Below are 18958 nucleotides of genomic sequence, written 5' to 3'. Positions count from 1 at the left end.
TTATTGATATCACAATTTACATCTTTGTATACTGTGTATCCATTAAAAATTATTGTACCTATATTTTTAGTACTTATTTAAATTTTTACATTAAAGTAAAAAGTGATTTATGTACCACCATTAAATATCTCAGTATTCTGAATTTAAAGATATATTTACTCTTACCAGTGAGTTTTATATCTTCATAAGTTTTCATATTGCTAATTAGTGTCCATTTGTTTCAACCTGGAAAATTCCCTTTAGCTTTTCTTGTAAAGTAATGGTGATGAAATCCTTCAGCTTTTATTTGTCTGGGAACGTCTTTCTCTCTTCTTCATTTCTGAAGGATGGTTTTGCTGGGTATAGTACACTTGGCTAAAAGTGTTTTTCTTTCATCACTTTGAATACATCATCCCATGCTCTCTTTGCCTGAAAGATTTCTGCTAAGAAATATGCTTCCAGTCTTATGCAGCTTCCCTTATTTGTGATGAGTCACTTTTCTTTTGCTGCTTTCAAAATTCTGTCTTTGACTTTTGACAATTTAATTGTAATGTGCCTCACTGAAGACCTCTATATGCTTAACCCATTGGGATTCTTTGATCTTTACAGGTCTGGATGTTCACTTCCCTCTCCATATCTGGAAATTTTCATATCATTATTTATTAAATAAGCTCTCTACCTCTTTCTATTTCTCTGCTGCGAGACTCCTATAATGTGTATATTGCTTCACCTGATGATGTCCCATAAATTCTATAGGCTTTCTTTACTCATTCTCTTTTTGTTACTCTTGAGTGGATAATTTCAAATGATTCATCTTTTGAGTTCACTGATACTTTCTTATGTTTGGCAACTGTGGTGTTGAAGCTCTCTATTGAATTTTTCAGTTCAGACATCTTCCACTCCAGAATTTCTGTTTGGTTCATTTCTATAGCTTTTTTTTTTTTTTTTTTTTTTTTTTTTTTTTTTTTGAGACAGAGTCTCACCCTGTTGCCCAGGCTAGAGTGAGTGCCGTGGCGTCAGCCTAGCTCACAGCAACCTCAAACTCCTGAGCTCAAGCGATCCTCCTGTCTCAGCCTCCCGAGTAGCTGGGACTACAGGCATGCGCCACCATGCCCGGCTAATTTTTTCTATATATATTTTTAGCTGTCCATATAATTTCTTTCTATTTTTAGTAGAGGTGGGGTCTCGCTCTTGCTCAGGCTGGTTCTATAGCTTTTATATCTTTGTTGAAATTCTAATTTTCTTCATCTATTGTTTTCCTGATTTTGTTTACTTGTCTATGTTCTCTTGTAAGCTCACTAAACTTCTGTAAGATGACTATTATGAATTTTTTACCTGGTAATTCATCACAGATCTCCATTTCTTTGAGGTTGCCAACTAACTTTATTTTGTTTCTTTGATGGTGTCATATTTCCTTGACTCATTATGCTACTTGCATTGCTGTTTTTTGCATTTAAAGAAGCAGTCACTTTTCCAGTCTTCGCTGACTGGCTTTGGGGAGAAAGCTTGTCTTAGTCTGTTCCTCCTGCTATAACAAAATACCTGAGACTGGGCAATTTATAAAGAAAAGATATTTATTTCTCAAAGTTCTGGGGGCTGAGAAGTCCAAGATCAAGGCCCTAGCAGGTTCAGTGCCTGGTGAGGGCCCAGTCTTTATGTGCAAGATGGTGCCTTGCTGCTGCTCCCTCAGGAAGAGACAAACATTGTGTCCTCACATGGTGGGAGAGACAATAGGCAAAAACAATTAGCTAGTTCCCTTGGGCCCTTTTATGAATGTTCTAATCTTATTAATATGAGTGGAGCCCTTATGACCTAATCACCTTCTAAATGCCCCATCTCTTAATACTGCATCATTGGGGGTTAAGCTTCAACATGAATTTTGGAAGAGACACAAATATTCAAACCATAGCAAAGACCTCTGCAAGGGAGCCTAACTAGAGATTCTGGAGGTTTCTTGTACCTTTGGTATGGATGTGCCAGCTCTACTCTTGTTTCCTCTTAGGAAGTAAGTCTTAGGATTATGTACTCTCTTGATCCCACAAAACCAGGCCTAGTGCTGAGAGCTTCCCATTTAGTTTCCCTAGGGAAGTGTTTTGAGGTGTTCAAGGTTGTGGGCCTTCTCCCAAATCAAGACATTTGAGCAGCTGCTAAGATCCACTCCTGCTGCTTAGATCCATGTGGTGCCTGCAGAATCCCAAGTGGGACATGCACAGGAACACATGGAGCACTGTCCACGGGCAGTGTGTAAGGTGCTGGGGAAAGTGTTGGCTAGCTGGGGAGGTCTGCATATGGATTGTTCTGTGAGATCCATTGGTGGGTCCCTTAGTGGAGTCCTTAGTCCAGTGAGCAGGATCTACAGCTGACTACTAAGAAAGATGCACTGGCTGCCATGTGCTCTTTCCTCTTCTCCCTGCTCCTAGCTGCACCCAGATGACTCAGCCATGTTGAGCCCCTCTGTGTTCTAGGTGGGACAAGACAAATGTGAGCCTTCTGGGAAGTGTTCAACAAAGGTACTCACTTTACTCTCACTTTCCCCATGGGAGAAACTGCTGGCCAAGGGGCCTCTCTTGGCACTGAGCTATGCCACTTTCGGGGAAGTATGACAGTTTCATTATCAGTGAAACTGCTCTCTCTTCAATGCATCCATTACCGATGCACTTTTTACTCCATGAGCATTCTAGAACCCCTCAGCAAGACTCTGGGGCTCCCACAGAGGCATTTTTGTCTGTGAGTGGTTCTTAAAATTGGTGATTCTGTGGGGCAATGAGGGCTAGAATCTCTTATTCACCAACTTTGTTCACATCATTCTTCTATTTTACCCTTCCTGAGGTTTGTTTGGCTTCTTGAGTCTGAAGTATGGTGTCCTTCATCAATTTCTTTTTTGTTTTTCAGAGACAGGATCTCGCCTCTCACCCAAGCTAGAGTGCAGTGGTGTGATCATAGCTCATAGTAGCCTCAATTTCGTGGACTTAAGTAACCCATGCACCTCAGCCTCCTGAGTAGCTAGGATTACAGGCACATGCCATCACACCTGGCTAAATTTTAAATTTTTTTGTAGAGATGGGGTGTTTCATTATGTCGACCAGGCTGGTCTCAAACTCCTGGGCTCAAGTGATCCTCCTGCCCTGGCCTCCCAAAATGCTGAGATTACAAGCCTTAGCCACCACATCCACCCTCCTTCATCAGTTCTGAAAAAAATCTCAGCCATTATTTCTTCAAGTATTGCTCTTGCCCTATTCTCTCTTGTCTTGGAATAAAGACATATATTGGACTGTCATGTCTCTTGTTTTCATACTTTTCTATGTCTTTCTCTGAGCTTCATTTAGTGTAATTTTCTATATTTTCCAATTCATTCATTCTTTCTTTAACTCTGCTTAATTTGCTATTAAACCTATCTTCTGAATTTTGAATTTCTATTATTCAATTTTTTATTTTTTGGCATTTCATTAGGTTCTTAAAATCTGTGATTATATTTATATATTTTATTTACCATATACAAATATATTTATTTTGTAATAATTTCAAGTTTGTTTTTTTTCTCTAAACGTGACAGTCATTCTGTAACCTGTATCACATAATTCTAGTAATTAAAGTCTTTATGGGTCAGTTCCTGCTTCCTTTTGTTTCTGGTAAGTCACATTCATATTTCTATCTTCTTGCTCAATATTTGGGAGATTTCTATAGTGCTAGGATGAAAGCATATTCCTCCAAAAGACCTGTATTTACTTCTGCCTGGTGCCTGTGGGTATTCATAGCAGTTCTACTCTAAACCTACTTACGGCTTGAGGTTTACCAGGTTTACCCAGCAATACCCAGCAATTTGAATTTGGGCTTTAAATTGGTGCGAGACAGCTTGTGGTTGCTATTTCTCAGAGATAATCTTTCATTTCTCCAATACCTAGTCAAGGCAACTTTGCTTGCTGACTCTTGAGGATGTTAGGGATGGCAGATGGTTTATCCTTACAGTAAGTTCATCTTTATAGTAAAGATGTAATCCACACTAGGAGAGTATCTGCTACTGAACTCCGGTGGTTCAATACTCCCAAGGGCTTTCTTTCCTCTCAGAGGCCTTAAACTGCATCTTACATTTCCCTGGTTAGGCAATGTCCTTAGGGCCAAAGAGTCGTCTATGATCTGATTTTTTGACTTTTTAAAAAAACTTTGAATATTATGGGGGTACAAATGTTTTGGTTACATGGAGTGCTTTTGTACTGCTTGAGTCAAAGTTGTAAGTGTGTCCATCATCCAGATAATGTACATTGTACCCATTATGCATGATTTCACCTATTCCCTTTTCCCCTCGCCCACCTGCTTGATTTCCATTGAGTTCTACTTCCATCTGTACACATCATTGCTGATGGTTAGTTCCAATTTAATAATGAGTACATGGGATGTTTGTTTTTCCATTCTTGTGATTCTTTACTTAGGAGAATGGTCTCTAGTTCCATCCAGATTGTTGCAAAAAGTATTAATTTTCTTTTTTTTTTATAACTGAGTAGTATTCCATGACATATATATACTACATTTTATTAATCCACTAATGAATTGCTGGGCACTTGGGTTGATTCCACATCTTTTTGATTATGAACTGTGCTGCAATAAACATTCTACTGCAAGTGTCTTTTTGATATCATGTCTTTTTTTCGTTTGAGCAAACACCCAGTAGTGAAAAACTGCTGGATCAAATGGTAGGTGTACTTTTAGTTCTTTGAGGAATCTCCATACTATTTTCCACAAGGGTTGCACTAGTTTGCAGTCCCACCAACAGTATATAAGTGTTCTTTTCTCTCTGCATCTACACCAGCATCTCTTGTTTTGGGACTTTTTGATAAAAGCCGTTCTCACTAGGGTTAGGTGATATCTCACTGCGGTTTTATTTGCATTTCTCGGATCATTAATACATTGAGCATTTTTTCATATGTTTCTTGGCCATTAGTCTATCTTTGTTTGAAAATCTTCTGTTCATGCCTTTTGCCCACTTTTTAATGGGGTTGTTTGATTTTTTTTTCTTGCTGATTAGCTTGAGTTCTTTGTAGATTCTGGTTATTAGCCCTTTATCAGATGTATAGCATGCAAATATTTTCTCCCATTTTATTGTTGTCTATTTGCTCTGCTGATTGTTTCTTTGGCTGTGCAGAAGCTTTTTAATTTAATCAAGTCCCATTTATTTGTCTGTTTTTTTAAATTAATTAATTAATTTATTTTTGTTGTTGCTGTGATTCCCTTGGGATTTTCTTCATAAATTCTTTGCCTAGGCCACTACCTAGAAGAGTTTTCCCAACATTTTCTTCTAGAATTCTTATGGTTTCATGTCTTAGATTTAAGTTTGTTATCCATCTTGAATTAATTTTTGTGAGTGGTGAGAGATATGGATCCTCTTCTACATGTGGCTCTCCAATCTTCCCAGCTCCATTATTAAACAGGGATTCTTTTCCCCAGTGTATATTGCTGTCTCCTTTGTCTAAGATTAGCTGGAAATATGTGGATGATTTTATATCTGGGTTCCCTGTTCTGTTCCATTGGTCTATGTCTGTATTTTTGTGCCAGTACCATGCTGTTTTGGTTACTATGGCCTTGTAGTACAGTTTAAAGTCTGGTAAAGTGATGGCTCCAGATTTGCTTCTTTTGCTTAAGGTTGCTTTGGCTAGTCAGGCTCTTTTCTGGTTCCAAACAAGGCATAGAATTGTTTTTTCTAGATCTGCAAAAATGATGTTGGTATTTTGATGGGGATTGCACTGAATCTGTAAATCACTTTGGGTAGTATGGACATTTTAACAATGTTGATCCTGCCAATCCATGAGCATGATAGATATGTTTTTGCATTTGTTCACATCATCTGCAATTTCCTTCCTCAGTGATTTGTAGTTACCACAGCCAACATCATACTGAATGGGGAAAAGTTGAAAGCATTTCCATTCAGAACTGGAAACAAGACAAGGATGCCCACTGTCACCACTTCTAGTCAACATACTGCTGAAAGTCCTAGCCAGAGCAATCAGGCAAGAGAAGGAAATTAAGGGTAACCAAATGGGGAAAGAGGAGGTCAAACTACCGCTCTTTGCTGATGCTATGATCGTGTATCTAGAAAACCCCAAAGATTCCACCAAGGGATTCCTGGAATTGATAAATAAATTTTGCAAAGTCTCAGGTTACAAAATCAATGTACACAAATCAGTAGCATTCCTATACACAAACAAAAGTCAAGCTGAGAATCAAATCAAAGACTCAATGCCTTTCACAATGGCAACAAAGAAAATAAAATACCTAGGAATATATTTAACCAGGAGGTGAAAGATTTCTGCTCTATTTACTTTTATGGGTTCCTGTCTTCACTTTGATTTTTGTCTATCTACTTATCTCTTTAAAATTGTTAAGTTTTTTGGTTTTGTTTTTAATATAGCACCATTAGTTATTTTCAGTGAAGGGGTTAGTCCAAATAATCTATCCCAACATATTTTCAGAAACAGAACCTCTTCATTGATTTTTTCATCTTTCTTTATTCCTTCATCTATATCATTCTCCTTATCTCTCCTTTTTCCAGATAGATTATTTCCTTCTTGCTTCCACATTAAGACTCTGGATTAACTACATGGATGGATCAATTCAGTCCATGGGTAATAAATACATAAGAAAGCTTTGCTCCAAAAATTTCTGAGCTCAGTATCAAAGTTTAACAGGTTAATAGCCCTACCATCAACCAGTGTTAGAATAAATAAGCAAGTCAATTTCTCTGAGTCTTACTTTCTAGAAACCTGGAGTTATGTCAGGCCTTCCTTCTGTTACCTTCCATCAGAATTAACAAATCTTATGTATTCTATCTCCTACACTTCATTCAAATTATTTCCCTTCTTTTCACATCCCATGGGCCACTACTTTAGTTCAAAAACCTTTACCATTGCCTGATTATTACAGCCTCCTTATTGAAGGTATTATTTCATACTCCTTCCCTCCAAAATTCTTTTTCCTTATTGCACCAGATTTATTTACAAATTACATATCAATGATGTTCTTATAGCTTCCAGAATAAAGTCCAAGTCCCTTGACTTAGTACACAAAGCACTTCATATTCTTTCCCTACTTCTTTGGTCTCATTTTTTGCAAACATTGTTTGCTCAAGCCTCTGTGGCCTCATGCATGTTGCCTCTCCTGCGTGAAGCACCTTATATTCCCTCTTCTTTGCCTTATTAACCTTTATTGGTCTTTTAGAACTCAACATCAACACTTTCATTCAGAAATTATTTTAGGACGTCTCCTTCTCCCTTTGATTTGGATGTTCCCCCTTGATGCTGCCATATAATTTTAAATTTATACCGAAATCCAACTGTAATGTATTTGTGACTTATTTATCTCAATTCCCCATTAAGCTATAAACACTGTTCATACAGAGACAACCTTATTCACATTTGCAGCCTGTTCCTCCAGAGCTTGCTCAATGGACAAATGAACAACACTATAAAATGAGAGGGCTACTTACATGATTTTAAAAGTCCCTTGTTAACTGTAAGATCTGTGATACTGCAGAAATTTTAACTTATGCTAACCTGTGTCTATTACTTGGACTTTAATCTAAATTTCCAGATTTCATTATCCAGATTCTCTGACTTGCATACCTAACCCATTATCTCAGATTTCCTAGCCTTAGTTTTGATATTCTGTCTAGAGGACCTCCTTGAACTTGAACTCTTGCTGGGTATCTTCTCCTATGTCTGGCTTTGGATTTGAGCTCTAGCATGCAGCTCTTTGCCTTTGCTGATGCCCTTGTTCCTGATCCCCAACCCCTCTAATTCATAATACCTGCCACTTCCATATCCTATTTTTATACCACTGGTGCTTAACCTGGTAAGGCAGGCTAAATAATTTAATTAGTTTATTAGGAAAAGTAAAAAGAAGGAATTTTAGAGCCATAATAGAAGACTAAGTCCAATTTCTTCATTTGACAGATGAAGAAGGTTAAACATCTGGTGTTTGCTCACTAAAAGGGCAGTAGATAGAGGGCTTCCTTGCTTTTACTGCTTCTTCCACTAAACCATGCTTTACTTGAGTAAAAGTAAAAATTTTACTTTAGTAAAAATTTAAAAGAAGTGAAAAACCACCTTACTTACAATATTCTGATATACGTAATGAGAGGCTTACAAATACTAAAAATACTAAAAATCTGTGTTTGGGATTTTTGCACATTGATTTATGTTATATTTTTACTATGCCAAAATAACATTCATTGGTTTATAAGTAGATTTTTCATTTAAGGTCACAATAGGAAATTAAAGGTAGGTTCATTTATATCAACAATATAATGGAAAGTTTGATCCCAGCTAGTAAAATCTACTAAAATTGAATATACTACATGCATTATAAAAATGGTCAAAGTAACTTTATTATTCTGCTTCAAAATCTACTTTTTAGTAATTAGGATACCTAATATTTATTAATAGACAAATTTACTGTTAATTTCAAACTTTTAATCCAATTTATCTTTCCAGCTAATATATTTTTTAAGAAAGAATCAAGAAAATATAATATTATTAAAAAATTAGACATACCATCATCCTCCCAGCAGTTCTTAGCATTTCCTTCTCTTTCGCTGCTCCCTGGTAACACTGTTTGGTCTGTTGGCAGGTCATCTTCTGGCACACCACCTTCACAGTCAGCTGCATCGGTAACACTTTCTTCTTCCACAATATGGAGTTTGTCTTCATCATCTGAATCTGAATTTGTTTCTACCACAGTATTATAATTTGTAACTGTAATACAAACAAGAAATGGATAATCAAAACCAACCAGTAAAAAAATCAGTTTTTATACCTCAGAAAAATAAACGTAAGAAAGATACTTAAAACAGATTCCAATTCAATAATGTTTTCCTTTAGACTATAAAATGTAAGCAACTAATTTATTTGACAACACACACAGAGTACTTACTAAACACTACGTGACCAAATGACAAATTATAGTAGCCACACTTATTGAACACTTACTATATGTACGAGTGCTTTATAAATACTAACTCATCAAATTCTTAGAATAATCTTATAACAACTCTAAGAATTAGAGTTCTACCACCTACTACTTACATCCTTGTTTTATAGATGTGGAAACCAAGGCAGAGACAGGGTAAATTGTCCAAGATCCCAAAGCTCGGAAGTGGCAGGGCCAGGATTTGAACCCCAATGTTCTGATTCCATACTTTATGCTCTTAAATACTATATTAAACATCCTCTCCAGCCACAATGAGTTTATTGTATATGGTACTGCTTATATATAATTAGGGTTTCAAATCTGTAAAGCATTACAATTTAAGAAAAGAGGCCATCTTTCCTAATAAAACAGCATTACATCATCAAATTTACCACAAGGAAAGTATTTTTCAAGTTGTCAAATAGGCCCATGTAGTTCACATTAATCCTACATTCACTTTAGAAAGTAACAACCAGTGTAGTCAAATTTCTATGTAATTAAGGCATCATTTAAGTAATGTTACTAAGTTTGTCATTCTGAAAAATACAATTGACATTCGTAAGTTTTCAAATGGGCTCTCTTGCCATAATTTTTAATGAATTTCAATAAAATTTAATGTCAGCATTTTAAAGATATGTACTTATTCTGAATGAGTTCTATAGTTCATAGCACCATGAGTAATAGCTGAGAATAAAATTCTCTAAATCAAATAATCTAGTACAATTTTAATGTTTTCCTTCAGAGTCCTTGTAATAACCACTTTAACAAAATAAATATTTAGTACATCATTGGGTATGGTCACTGGAATATCTCCTTTCTACTATTTGCAAGATGATTCTTACTTGCTATGATAAGATTGAGAGGAAGGGAGATAAAGGCAGCTTTGCTTTGTGTAGATAACTAAGCCATAATTACTACCAGCTCTTCTTCCTACTGCTTCCTTAAGTTTTCCAACCATTCTTGAAAGATAATCACCTAAATGTGTTGACAGTTTAGGCGCATAACTTTGATTAATTGTACTGCTTCGTGTTTGAGATATAATAAACCAAACTTTTGATTCAAAATCAGACATTTCATATTTAATGACCTAATAAATTGCCTTCCAGAATTTTTTTGTTTCCATAAGTATTACCTGAGAAGGTCTGTTCGTTGTATCAATATGATAGAGAACAGACGCACATATTTGGAATGGGAACTCTTACTGGCAAATGATGCACAATGCTATTAACTTTCATTTTTACTTTAAAGGGATCCTTATTAGTAACCTACTAAATGACTTGTTGAAGTCATTTAAAGATGGCCTTTATATACTATAAGCTAAAATTAGAACATAGCGTTTGCTGAGGATTAATCAATTACATACTCCATTAAGATCTGGCTATCATGTAAGGTTTCACTCACTGCAAAGCTCTCACTATGCTTGGGCATGGCGAATTGCATACAGGGACTGTTGAAATTCCTGCTGTTTTGTGAAGAAAGGATTCAGTGCCTCTTTGGTATCCTGAGATGGCCATGGTGTTATACTGGTGCTATTCTTACCTTTAATGATATAATACTGTAGCTTAGCATTACCATTATCAGTTTTGTTAGCTGTAGGTTGTTTGGTTGACCCTAGATTGCATATTTAACACATTTACATTTAGAGTATTTGGGGCCTGAAAATTTGGCTTTAAGACATATATGCATTATGGTTCAAATACTTGCGTGCATGCTTCATATTCTTTACTGAGTTAATTTTAACCAGAGCTATAGGGTGTTCTCTCCTGCTTGAGTCAACCACAGCTGAAAGTGCTCTTAAAGACTACCTATCGCTTTCCAGGACTCTAGCCAAACTACTTCCTGTCCCCCAGTATTAGCTGCCATTGTGATATAGAAGGTTATAACTCATATATCCCAAATGCAGAAACTGAATATATTTCATACCTATGTTGTGATTTGTCCCAGAGCACATTTTGATATGTGACATAAAACAAGAAAAATCCAAAAACACAATTCATTTTATTGGCTAAGATGAAAAAAAGACCAGTAACTATCCTCCAAAGATTTTCACTGTCTTGCTTCACATTTAGCTGAGAGAAAAAGCAGTGAAAACTGCTTATATTAATTATTGAAACTTAGATAACAGGCACACTTCCTTGTGTCTCTGAATACCTTTGGTTTTGTGGATCTCCATACCACTGTATTTTTTAACCTGTGGCTAAAAATATATACAATAAAATATAGTTAATTTGAAGAGTGATATATTCTTAACAATCACAGATGATCCCTCTTGATTCTGAGTTTAAATTAAAATAATAAAATATTAAGAAATAAAGGATAAAAGAAAATAATGTATTTGAAATCTTCAAATACAGGCCGGGCGCGGTGGCTCACGCCTGTAATCCTAGCACTCTGGGAGGCCGAGGTGGGCGGATCCTTTGAGCTCAGGAGTTCGAGACCAGCCTGAGCAAGAGCGAGACCCCACCTCTACTAAAAATAGAAAGAAATTATATGGACAGCTAAAAATATATATAGAAAAAATTAGCCGGGCATGGTGGCGCATGCCTGTAGTCCCAGCTACTCGGGAGGCTGAGGCAGGGGATCGCTTGAGCTCAGGAGTTTGAGGTTGCTGTGAGCTAGGCTGACGCCACGGCACTCACTCTAGCCTGGGCAACAGAGTGAGACTCTGTCTCAAAAAAAAAAAAAAAAAAAAAAAGAAATCTTCAAATACAACTTATGATACACTCTATGAGTTTAAATTTCAACAGAAAATGGTAACATTTTCAATGCATTCTTATTGTCACTAGAATGTGGTTAAGGACACACTGACTTTTTGTAGTTCTTGTTGGTATTTGCTAATATTTAATGCCAGATATAACTACCCACTGTATAAGGTGGTTGTAGGATCTAATGGTTTAAAAATGAACTGTGCATAGATCAGTGTTTGATACACAGTAAGAAGTGTGGAAGTGTTTGCTGCTGCTGCTATTATTATCTTATTGAATCTTTGCAGCGACTCCTAAAAAGTAGGTACCATTATATCTCCCTGACAGACAAAAAAATACAGTAGCTGAGTAACCTGTTTGAGGTCATGTAGCCGTTAAATTGTTTAGTCAAACCCATGTCTGCCAGATTCAACGGTCTATATACTTTACTATGTACAAAGCCTCCAGACTGAAAATTGCTGCATTAACAATAAATAGTTTTAAACTTAAAATTTTCTGTCTATCCCTATTGTGGGGATCTGGAATTCTCTACTTAACTGCTTGCTACTGAATACATTTCAAATGACTTCTAATTTTAACCATTAGAATCTCATATTAATATAATTTGTTTTATTATATATACTATTGGGGTAATATTATAGCCAATAAAACCTTTAAAAGACTTTCACATATTATTTTTAGCACTTGATTGCATCCAGCACCATATCAACTGCACTGAAGTCCCATGTAAACATCTATTTCTTAAGAAATTTATGATAATAAAATAATTAGATAAATTAAATGAATGCAGTTCCAAAACAATGCAATACAGTTTCAACTTCAGTCATTAGAAAAAGAGCAAGATCAACCAAACGCTTTACAAATAAAGAATCTCAGCACAGTCATGTACTGTAGCTCTGATTTGTAGGTTAGACTCACATATAGAAGCTTAAGGAGGTAGGACAGGAGTAGGGGACAGACTGATTGAGACCTGCAATTCTTGTTCAGTGATAACTGTGTGGCATGTGTTGATTAAAGCCACAGACCAAGGCCATATTTTGACATATTTTGGGGTAGGCAAAAGCTTTTTCTTCAGAGGAGGTTCTGCTTACTTTATGCCACAGCTACATCCTACTCATTCCCATCAAACCCCTAAACACACACTACCCATCTGCATAGTAGAAAAGAAAGATAAAATCTATGGTAGAAAAGACTGATCCTAAAAAGTTAACAGACTACTTTTAACAAAACTGGTTCCAGATAGATCAGACTATCATGTTGTCATAATTTAAGAAACACCCAGAAAAACATACACTTTGACTTGTCTTCTTCAGAGCCAACTGGACTGTAGCTACATTATGTACTAGAATATTTTACACACGTTATCACCATGCTGACACCACCACAAATTTAGGAATGAATATGACAAAATACGAAGACAAAAGTGAAGACACTGAACAAGTATGTCCACTGTTTTTTAACATCAGTTGGGACCAAAATAACTCTCTCTCTCACAGACACACACACACACACACACACACACACACACACTCCTGAAGAGAGGCCCTGCCATATTGTCTTCCACAAGGTAGGTCTGGGATTATTTGTTGAACTGGGGCCATATTTCTTTCTTTCCTCAATGAATAAACAACTCGATATACTGAAGTGTTACCAATAATTCAGGAAAATGAAAACAAAACTGCAGTCATAAGCAGACAATGTAAATAAGCACATAAAATGGAAAGGAGAGGCCATCTGAAAATTCATAGGGTTAGAGAAAACTTCCATATATAATGTTATTCCAGGAAAGAAGAAATTTAGTTGTCTATAAATAGTATACTCTGTACATACTGTAAATATATGCTAATATGGCTTTTGACCTGATAGATATTATTAAATTACTATCTACATACGTTTTACTGTATAATGAAGGATATGATGTAACATACATATTTAATGTAATATATAAGTAATGTCCAATGTGTATGTTATCTAATTTTAATTTAGATGTCTTTAAAAGTAGGCATCATGATTTTAGGGTATTTCATGTTAAATTTTAATAAATTCTAATGATTCAGAAATTTGAGGGGGAAGTTTCTTTTAATTTCTCTCTAGGTAAAATTTTCACAAACTTTTTACATTTTTAAACCATCTTTTAAAACATAACTTTAAGGAAAGTCAATAGAACTTTACTCTTGCAAAAGGATTGGTGGTTTCCAATGTCTTCAGATACAAGCTATTAATAGAATGAAAGCTGATAGGCAAAGGCAGGGAAAGAGCCGCCATCCTTACAGAATCCCAGTCCTTACTTTTTCCTGTCTCGTTAGGTAAAAGTTACTGAGGATTCACAGGATTTGCCTTTGGTACTCTCTCATTTCTTATTCTTTTCTCCCATTCTTCACTGGTACTTTATCTACATGCTCCCAAGAGCATCCTCCTCAGTTACCTTCCCCTTTTCCTGACTTATCAAAACTCCCATTCACTCAGTGAGCTAATTTCAGCCCGTGCTAGTAAAACTCACAAAAAGGTAGATGAAACAGTTAAACATCAAAGTCTTCAGCAGATTAAACTATAATAAATTTGGTTACAAGAAAAGGTGGTTCTTTTGTGTGTGTGAGGAAAGTATTCGGACTAAAATAATTCACACTCAATTATCAATAACTAATATTTGCTTCCTAGGTAATATCTGCATTTATAAAAAGGATGCTTTTTAATTTATATGAACTGTTACTTAGGGAATATTGGTAGTGTGACAAAACTCAAAAAAAGTGTGAAGATGAAATTAAAAAATGCAAAAGTAGACACTGAGTCAAAAAGTAGAGAAGCCATGTAATTGATAAATTAGCCCAAAAGCCCAATCTCTAAAGAACCAATAAGAGATAAGTCACTAGCCTACTTAATCCTAGAGAAAAATTAAGAGGCACAAATGTTCAATATTAAAATGAAAATGGAGTTAAATTAATTACAACTATAAAGGAATTTAAGACATTTACTTTGTAAATATTTTCACAAATCTAAGCAAATTTGAAAACCTAGGTGAAAAGCCTTTCTAGTAAAATGTAAATGAGTATCACTATACATATAATTTCATAGAACTTTGAAAATTATAGAAGACACAGGCAGACAGACCATGGAATAAGCATAGGAAGATATCAAGTAGTTAACCATCCAAAAATTGCCAAGTGTTTTCCCAGATGAATTTATTAAGATATTTAAAGGACTGATAATTTTATTGCCTTTTAAAGACAGGGGGAAAATGAAAAGAGTCTAAATTCCATCTATGAAGCTAGAACAATAATAGTTAACTAAAAGCTGAGGAAGAGTACACAAGCACACGCACACATGTACACACACAAGCTCTATGTCACTGATGCAAAAATCCTAAATAAAACATTAAATCCATTAACACGTTAAAGGAATAAAGCAAACATTATTTAACATTAATAAATATACAAGAGTTTACTCTATTAACATAGTAAAGGAGAAACAATGACATCTCTAGACACTAAACGGCATTTGAGAAAAAAAATTTCCCATTCCTTGCTGATAAATACTTTTTCATAAAAACAAAACTAAAGTTAGTATCATGGTACACAATTACGTATCAGAAGCGTTTATGAGATAAAAATGCTTACTGTCATCAGTTAACAATATTCTAAAAGAACAAGCCAATTTTTAAAAAAGAATAAAAGGAAAAGTATAAATATTGGAAGGGAGAAAATTATTATTTGCAGGTGAAATAACATTTCTTGACAATTCAGAAAAAAAACAATGAAAAAACTATTAGCAGTAAGAACATCTGGTAAGTGATTAATTATGAATTTAACAGAAAAAAACCAATAGCTTCCCAATATACCAACAGTAACCAGCTAAAAACCCAATTGAAGAAAAAAATCCTAATAATAGCAACACAAAGGACAATGCATGAAAGAAAACACTTAAACCAAAATATGGAGAACCTATATAAAGAAAACTTTAGCACTCTATGTAAAAGCCATAAAACAAGATTTGAATACATGAAAAGACATAATTTTGTTTTGGACAGAATGATTTCATATCATAAATATGTCAATTCTACCTAAAATTATCTATAAATTCAATGTAATTCTGATCTAAATACTAACATGACATTTTAGATTCTAACTCTAAATGATTTGGATCAAATGATTCCAAAGTTTATATAGAGAGGTGCGCATAGTCTCCGGAGCCTGACTTCAAATCACAGCTTTACCACTTACTAGCCTTGCCACCTTGGGCATATTACTTAGTCTTCTCATGCCTCAGTTTCCTTATCTCTAAGATGGAAATAATAGCATGTCCCTAACATGGTTGTCATAATGATGAAAATAACTATATACATAAAACATTTAGTACAGTACTGTACATATGTACTCAATACATACTGCTAGTATTATTTGGGAAAATAAACACATAAAATATTCAGAAAAATTCAGAAAAATAATAGCAATGGTGGTAGTAAGACAACCTAGACTAGCCATACCAGATAGTAAAATGTATTTCAAAGCTATAGAAATGGAAACAAGAGTTATAATGTTCCAGGGATAGGCAATCAATGGATTTGAATACAACCCAGAAATAGATCTCCAAACAAATACTTGTCTTGCAAATCAGTGCGAGGAAAGGCGATTATTCAATAAAAATCATTATGGAAAAATAAACTAATATTCCCACTTAATGACTTTCATCAAAATGAAATCCATATGAATTAAAGATTTTAACTTAGAAAAAAAGTGAAACCATAAAAGTACTAGAAGAAAATACAAGGAAATCCTTTTACAATCTTAGAATAAGGAAGGCCGTTATATGCATGACATGAATCCATAATTGTACGTAGAAAAAAATTCAAGTCAAATGACAAATGACAAACTGTGAAAAATACCTGCAATACATGTGACCAAAGGCTGATTTCTTTATTATACAGAGAAATCTTAACCACCCATAAGAAAAAGATGAACCACCCAGTAAGAGCATCCAATTAAACACACACACAAATATGAATGGCCAAAAAACATATAAAAAGATATTCAACCTCAGTAATAGAAGAAATACCCAGTTTAATCCTTTATCATTGTAATCACTTCTCACATACACTCTCAACTTTCTTACCCTTCTCTGGCTCCAAAACTCCTATTCTGGCTAAACCCTTATCTTGATTAAACCCTACTCTTCCCAATTCTGTACCTCAGGCCCCTTCACTGCCATGTTGCCTACACATGTCTCTAAATTTGTTTCTTCCTATTTTATCTTAGCCCCCTGCAATCACAACACTCCACCAAAACTGTTCTTTTCATGACTGCAGAGCTTTTACACTGCTAAATCCAACGACAGTTATCAGTGCTCATCTTAACGTGACCCACTAGCAGCATTTGACATAATCCCTTATTTCCTGCTTTTCAAAACAATCTCTTTTCTTGATTCTATCAGTTTCCCTCTGAACTCACTGACTACTTCTTTTCTGTTTCTTTCCTCCATCTCCTGGAACTCAATCTGCCTCATGGCTCTGAATACCATTTGTTGACTTCCAGCTTTATATCCAAGCCCAAACTTCTCCCATGAAACCCAGACTTACATACCAAATTGTCTACTTGACATCTCAACTTGGATGTCTAAAGGGAAAACTTGCCATATCCAAACCCAACACCTGATCTCTCAGTCTTTTTTATTTCAGTAAATAGCAATTCCATTCTTCCAGTGGTTCAGCCAAAGTCTTGGTGTCAGTTTTGACTCTTCTTTTTCTCTCATATCCATCCAGTATCTAATCTGAAGGGAAATACCTTAAAAAATATCTTCAGGATCTGACCACTCACTATGACCTCCCTACCATCCCTTCCCTACTGAAGCCACCGTCAACTCTCACCCAGAATACTGTCATTGCTTCATATCCTGTTTGCCGCTGCCACCTTTATTTTCCTACAGTTAATTCTCAAGACAGCAACCAAAGAAATCCTTCTAAAGCAGCAGTGGAATCTCCTCACTCCTCTGCTCAAACTTCCCAATGGCTTCCCATCCTATTCACTGTAAACCAAAAACCCTTCCCTTAGCTGACCCCCCTTCACCTATTCTCTTTCAAACTCTTCTACTTGACACTTGGCTCACTCCATTCCAGCCACAATGCCTCTTGCTTCAAGGCTTTTGTGCTTCACATAACTACCTGGAATGTTCTTTATGCATAGCCTAATTTCACCTCCTAAGTGAGATCTTCTACGACTTCACTATTTAAATTTATAGACACCCCACCACCACACACCACTCCCCACTCTCTCCTCTATTTCTTTTTAAAACAGTTATCACTAACTGTCATAATATTTTGTTTATTATTTATTGTCTCCTCTCACTAAAATGTAAGTTCCACAAGGGGAGGATTTTCTTTTCTTTTTTTTTTTTTTTTAACAGCTGTGTTCCTGCATCTAGAACATTGTTTGCAGGTACTAATTGCTAGATAAATGATGTTTGTGTAATAAATTGGCAAAAATTGTCCCAGTAACACATGGTTTATGCAAAAGTTAAGAAAAAAATTATGCTCTTACATGCTGTGTTAATTTGGCAATATTTATCAAAATTTAAAATGTCTATCTTTTGATCCAACAATTTATTGGAATTTACAAATTAACTTACACGTGTGCAAAAATGCATACATATGTTTATCTGAAAGCTTGTTTTTAATTACAGAAACTCTTATAGTCATCCAAGATATAGTGCTTTGTAGCGATATAAAGAGGAATACTCTAAAATAGTTTGATTCCGTTCTTGCAGAAAATGACACTAAATACAGTATAGTATACATACTATACAGTACCTTAACATTAATTGACAATGTCTAGAGGATATACGAAAGAAGAAGTGAGGTAATGAGTGTCTTGTTTTACTACTTTTATTCCTTCTATACTGTTTGAATATATATATTACTTTAAAAAATTTTAAAGATAAATTTTAAATGTGCAAAGAAAAAGTCTAAAATAATATTCAGCATATTGTTTGTTATTACTGGTGAACTTTAGAAAACTAAGAGGGGACTGGGTAAAACATTTTCTTCCTTACTATCTTTATGTTATTTGGATTTTGGTAACAGTGAATAGGAAATATAATTAAAAACGCTAATCAAGATACCAAATGAAATTTAGAAAATAATTAAAGATTAAAAGGACATTTAAGAAGATAATAAGTATTATGTTGTGAGTATACATCTGTGGATTTTGAAATAAAAAATTTATGTTCTTATTAGAAAGTAATAAGCTCTATTTTCCTTCTGTATGAAAGACGGCAATCTGTTATAAAATGTGAATAGCATTCACCTTTTCTGTTCATGGCCACATGAAGTC

At 35.1% G+C, this 18958-nt stretch overlaps 1 protein-coding gene across 5 annotated transcripts in view; it reads right to left on the bottom strand.

The window, feature by feature from the left end:
* Window positions 1–18958, bottom strand: part of ZEB1 (zinc finger E-box binding homeobox 1) — a 197311-nt gene that overhangs the window by 70640 nt on the left and 107713 nt on the right. For 4 of the 5 annotated variants that reach the window (XM_069458678.1, XM_069458679.1, XM_069458680.1 and 1 more), the window contains exon 2: window positions 8520–8720. The exons of the other annotated variant lie outside the window; for it this stretch is intronic. In XM_069458678.1, coding sequence (XP_069314779.1) covers window positions 8520–8720 — 201 coding nt within the window. The remainder of the gene's footprint in view (window positions 1–8519; window positions 8721–18958) is intronic. 5 annotated transcript variants of the gene reach the window in all.

The sequence above is a fragment of the Eulemur rufifrons genome, chromosome 25 (genome assembly GCF_041146395.1).
Source record: "Eulemur rufifrons isolate Redbay chromosome 25, OSU_ERuf_1, whole genome shotgun sequence".
In the NCBI taxonomy this organism is placed as follows: domain Eukaryota; kingdom Metazoa; phylum Chordata; class Mammalia; order Primates; family Lemuridae; genus Eulemur; species Eulemur rufifrons.
The sequence above is the reverse complement of the archived record's forward strand: the minus strand, read 5'-3'. Positions and strand labels throughout refer to the sequence as shown.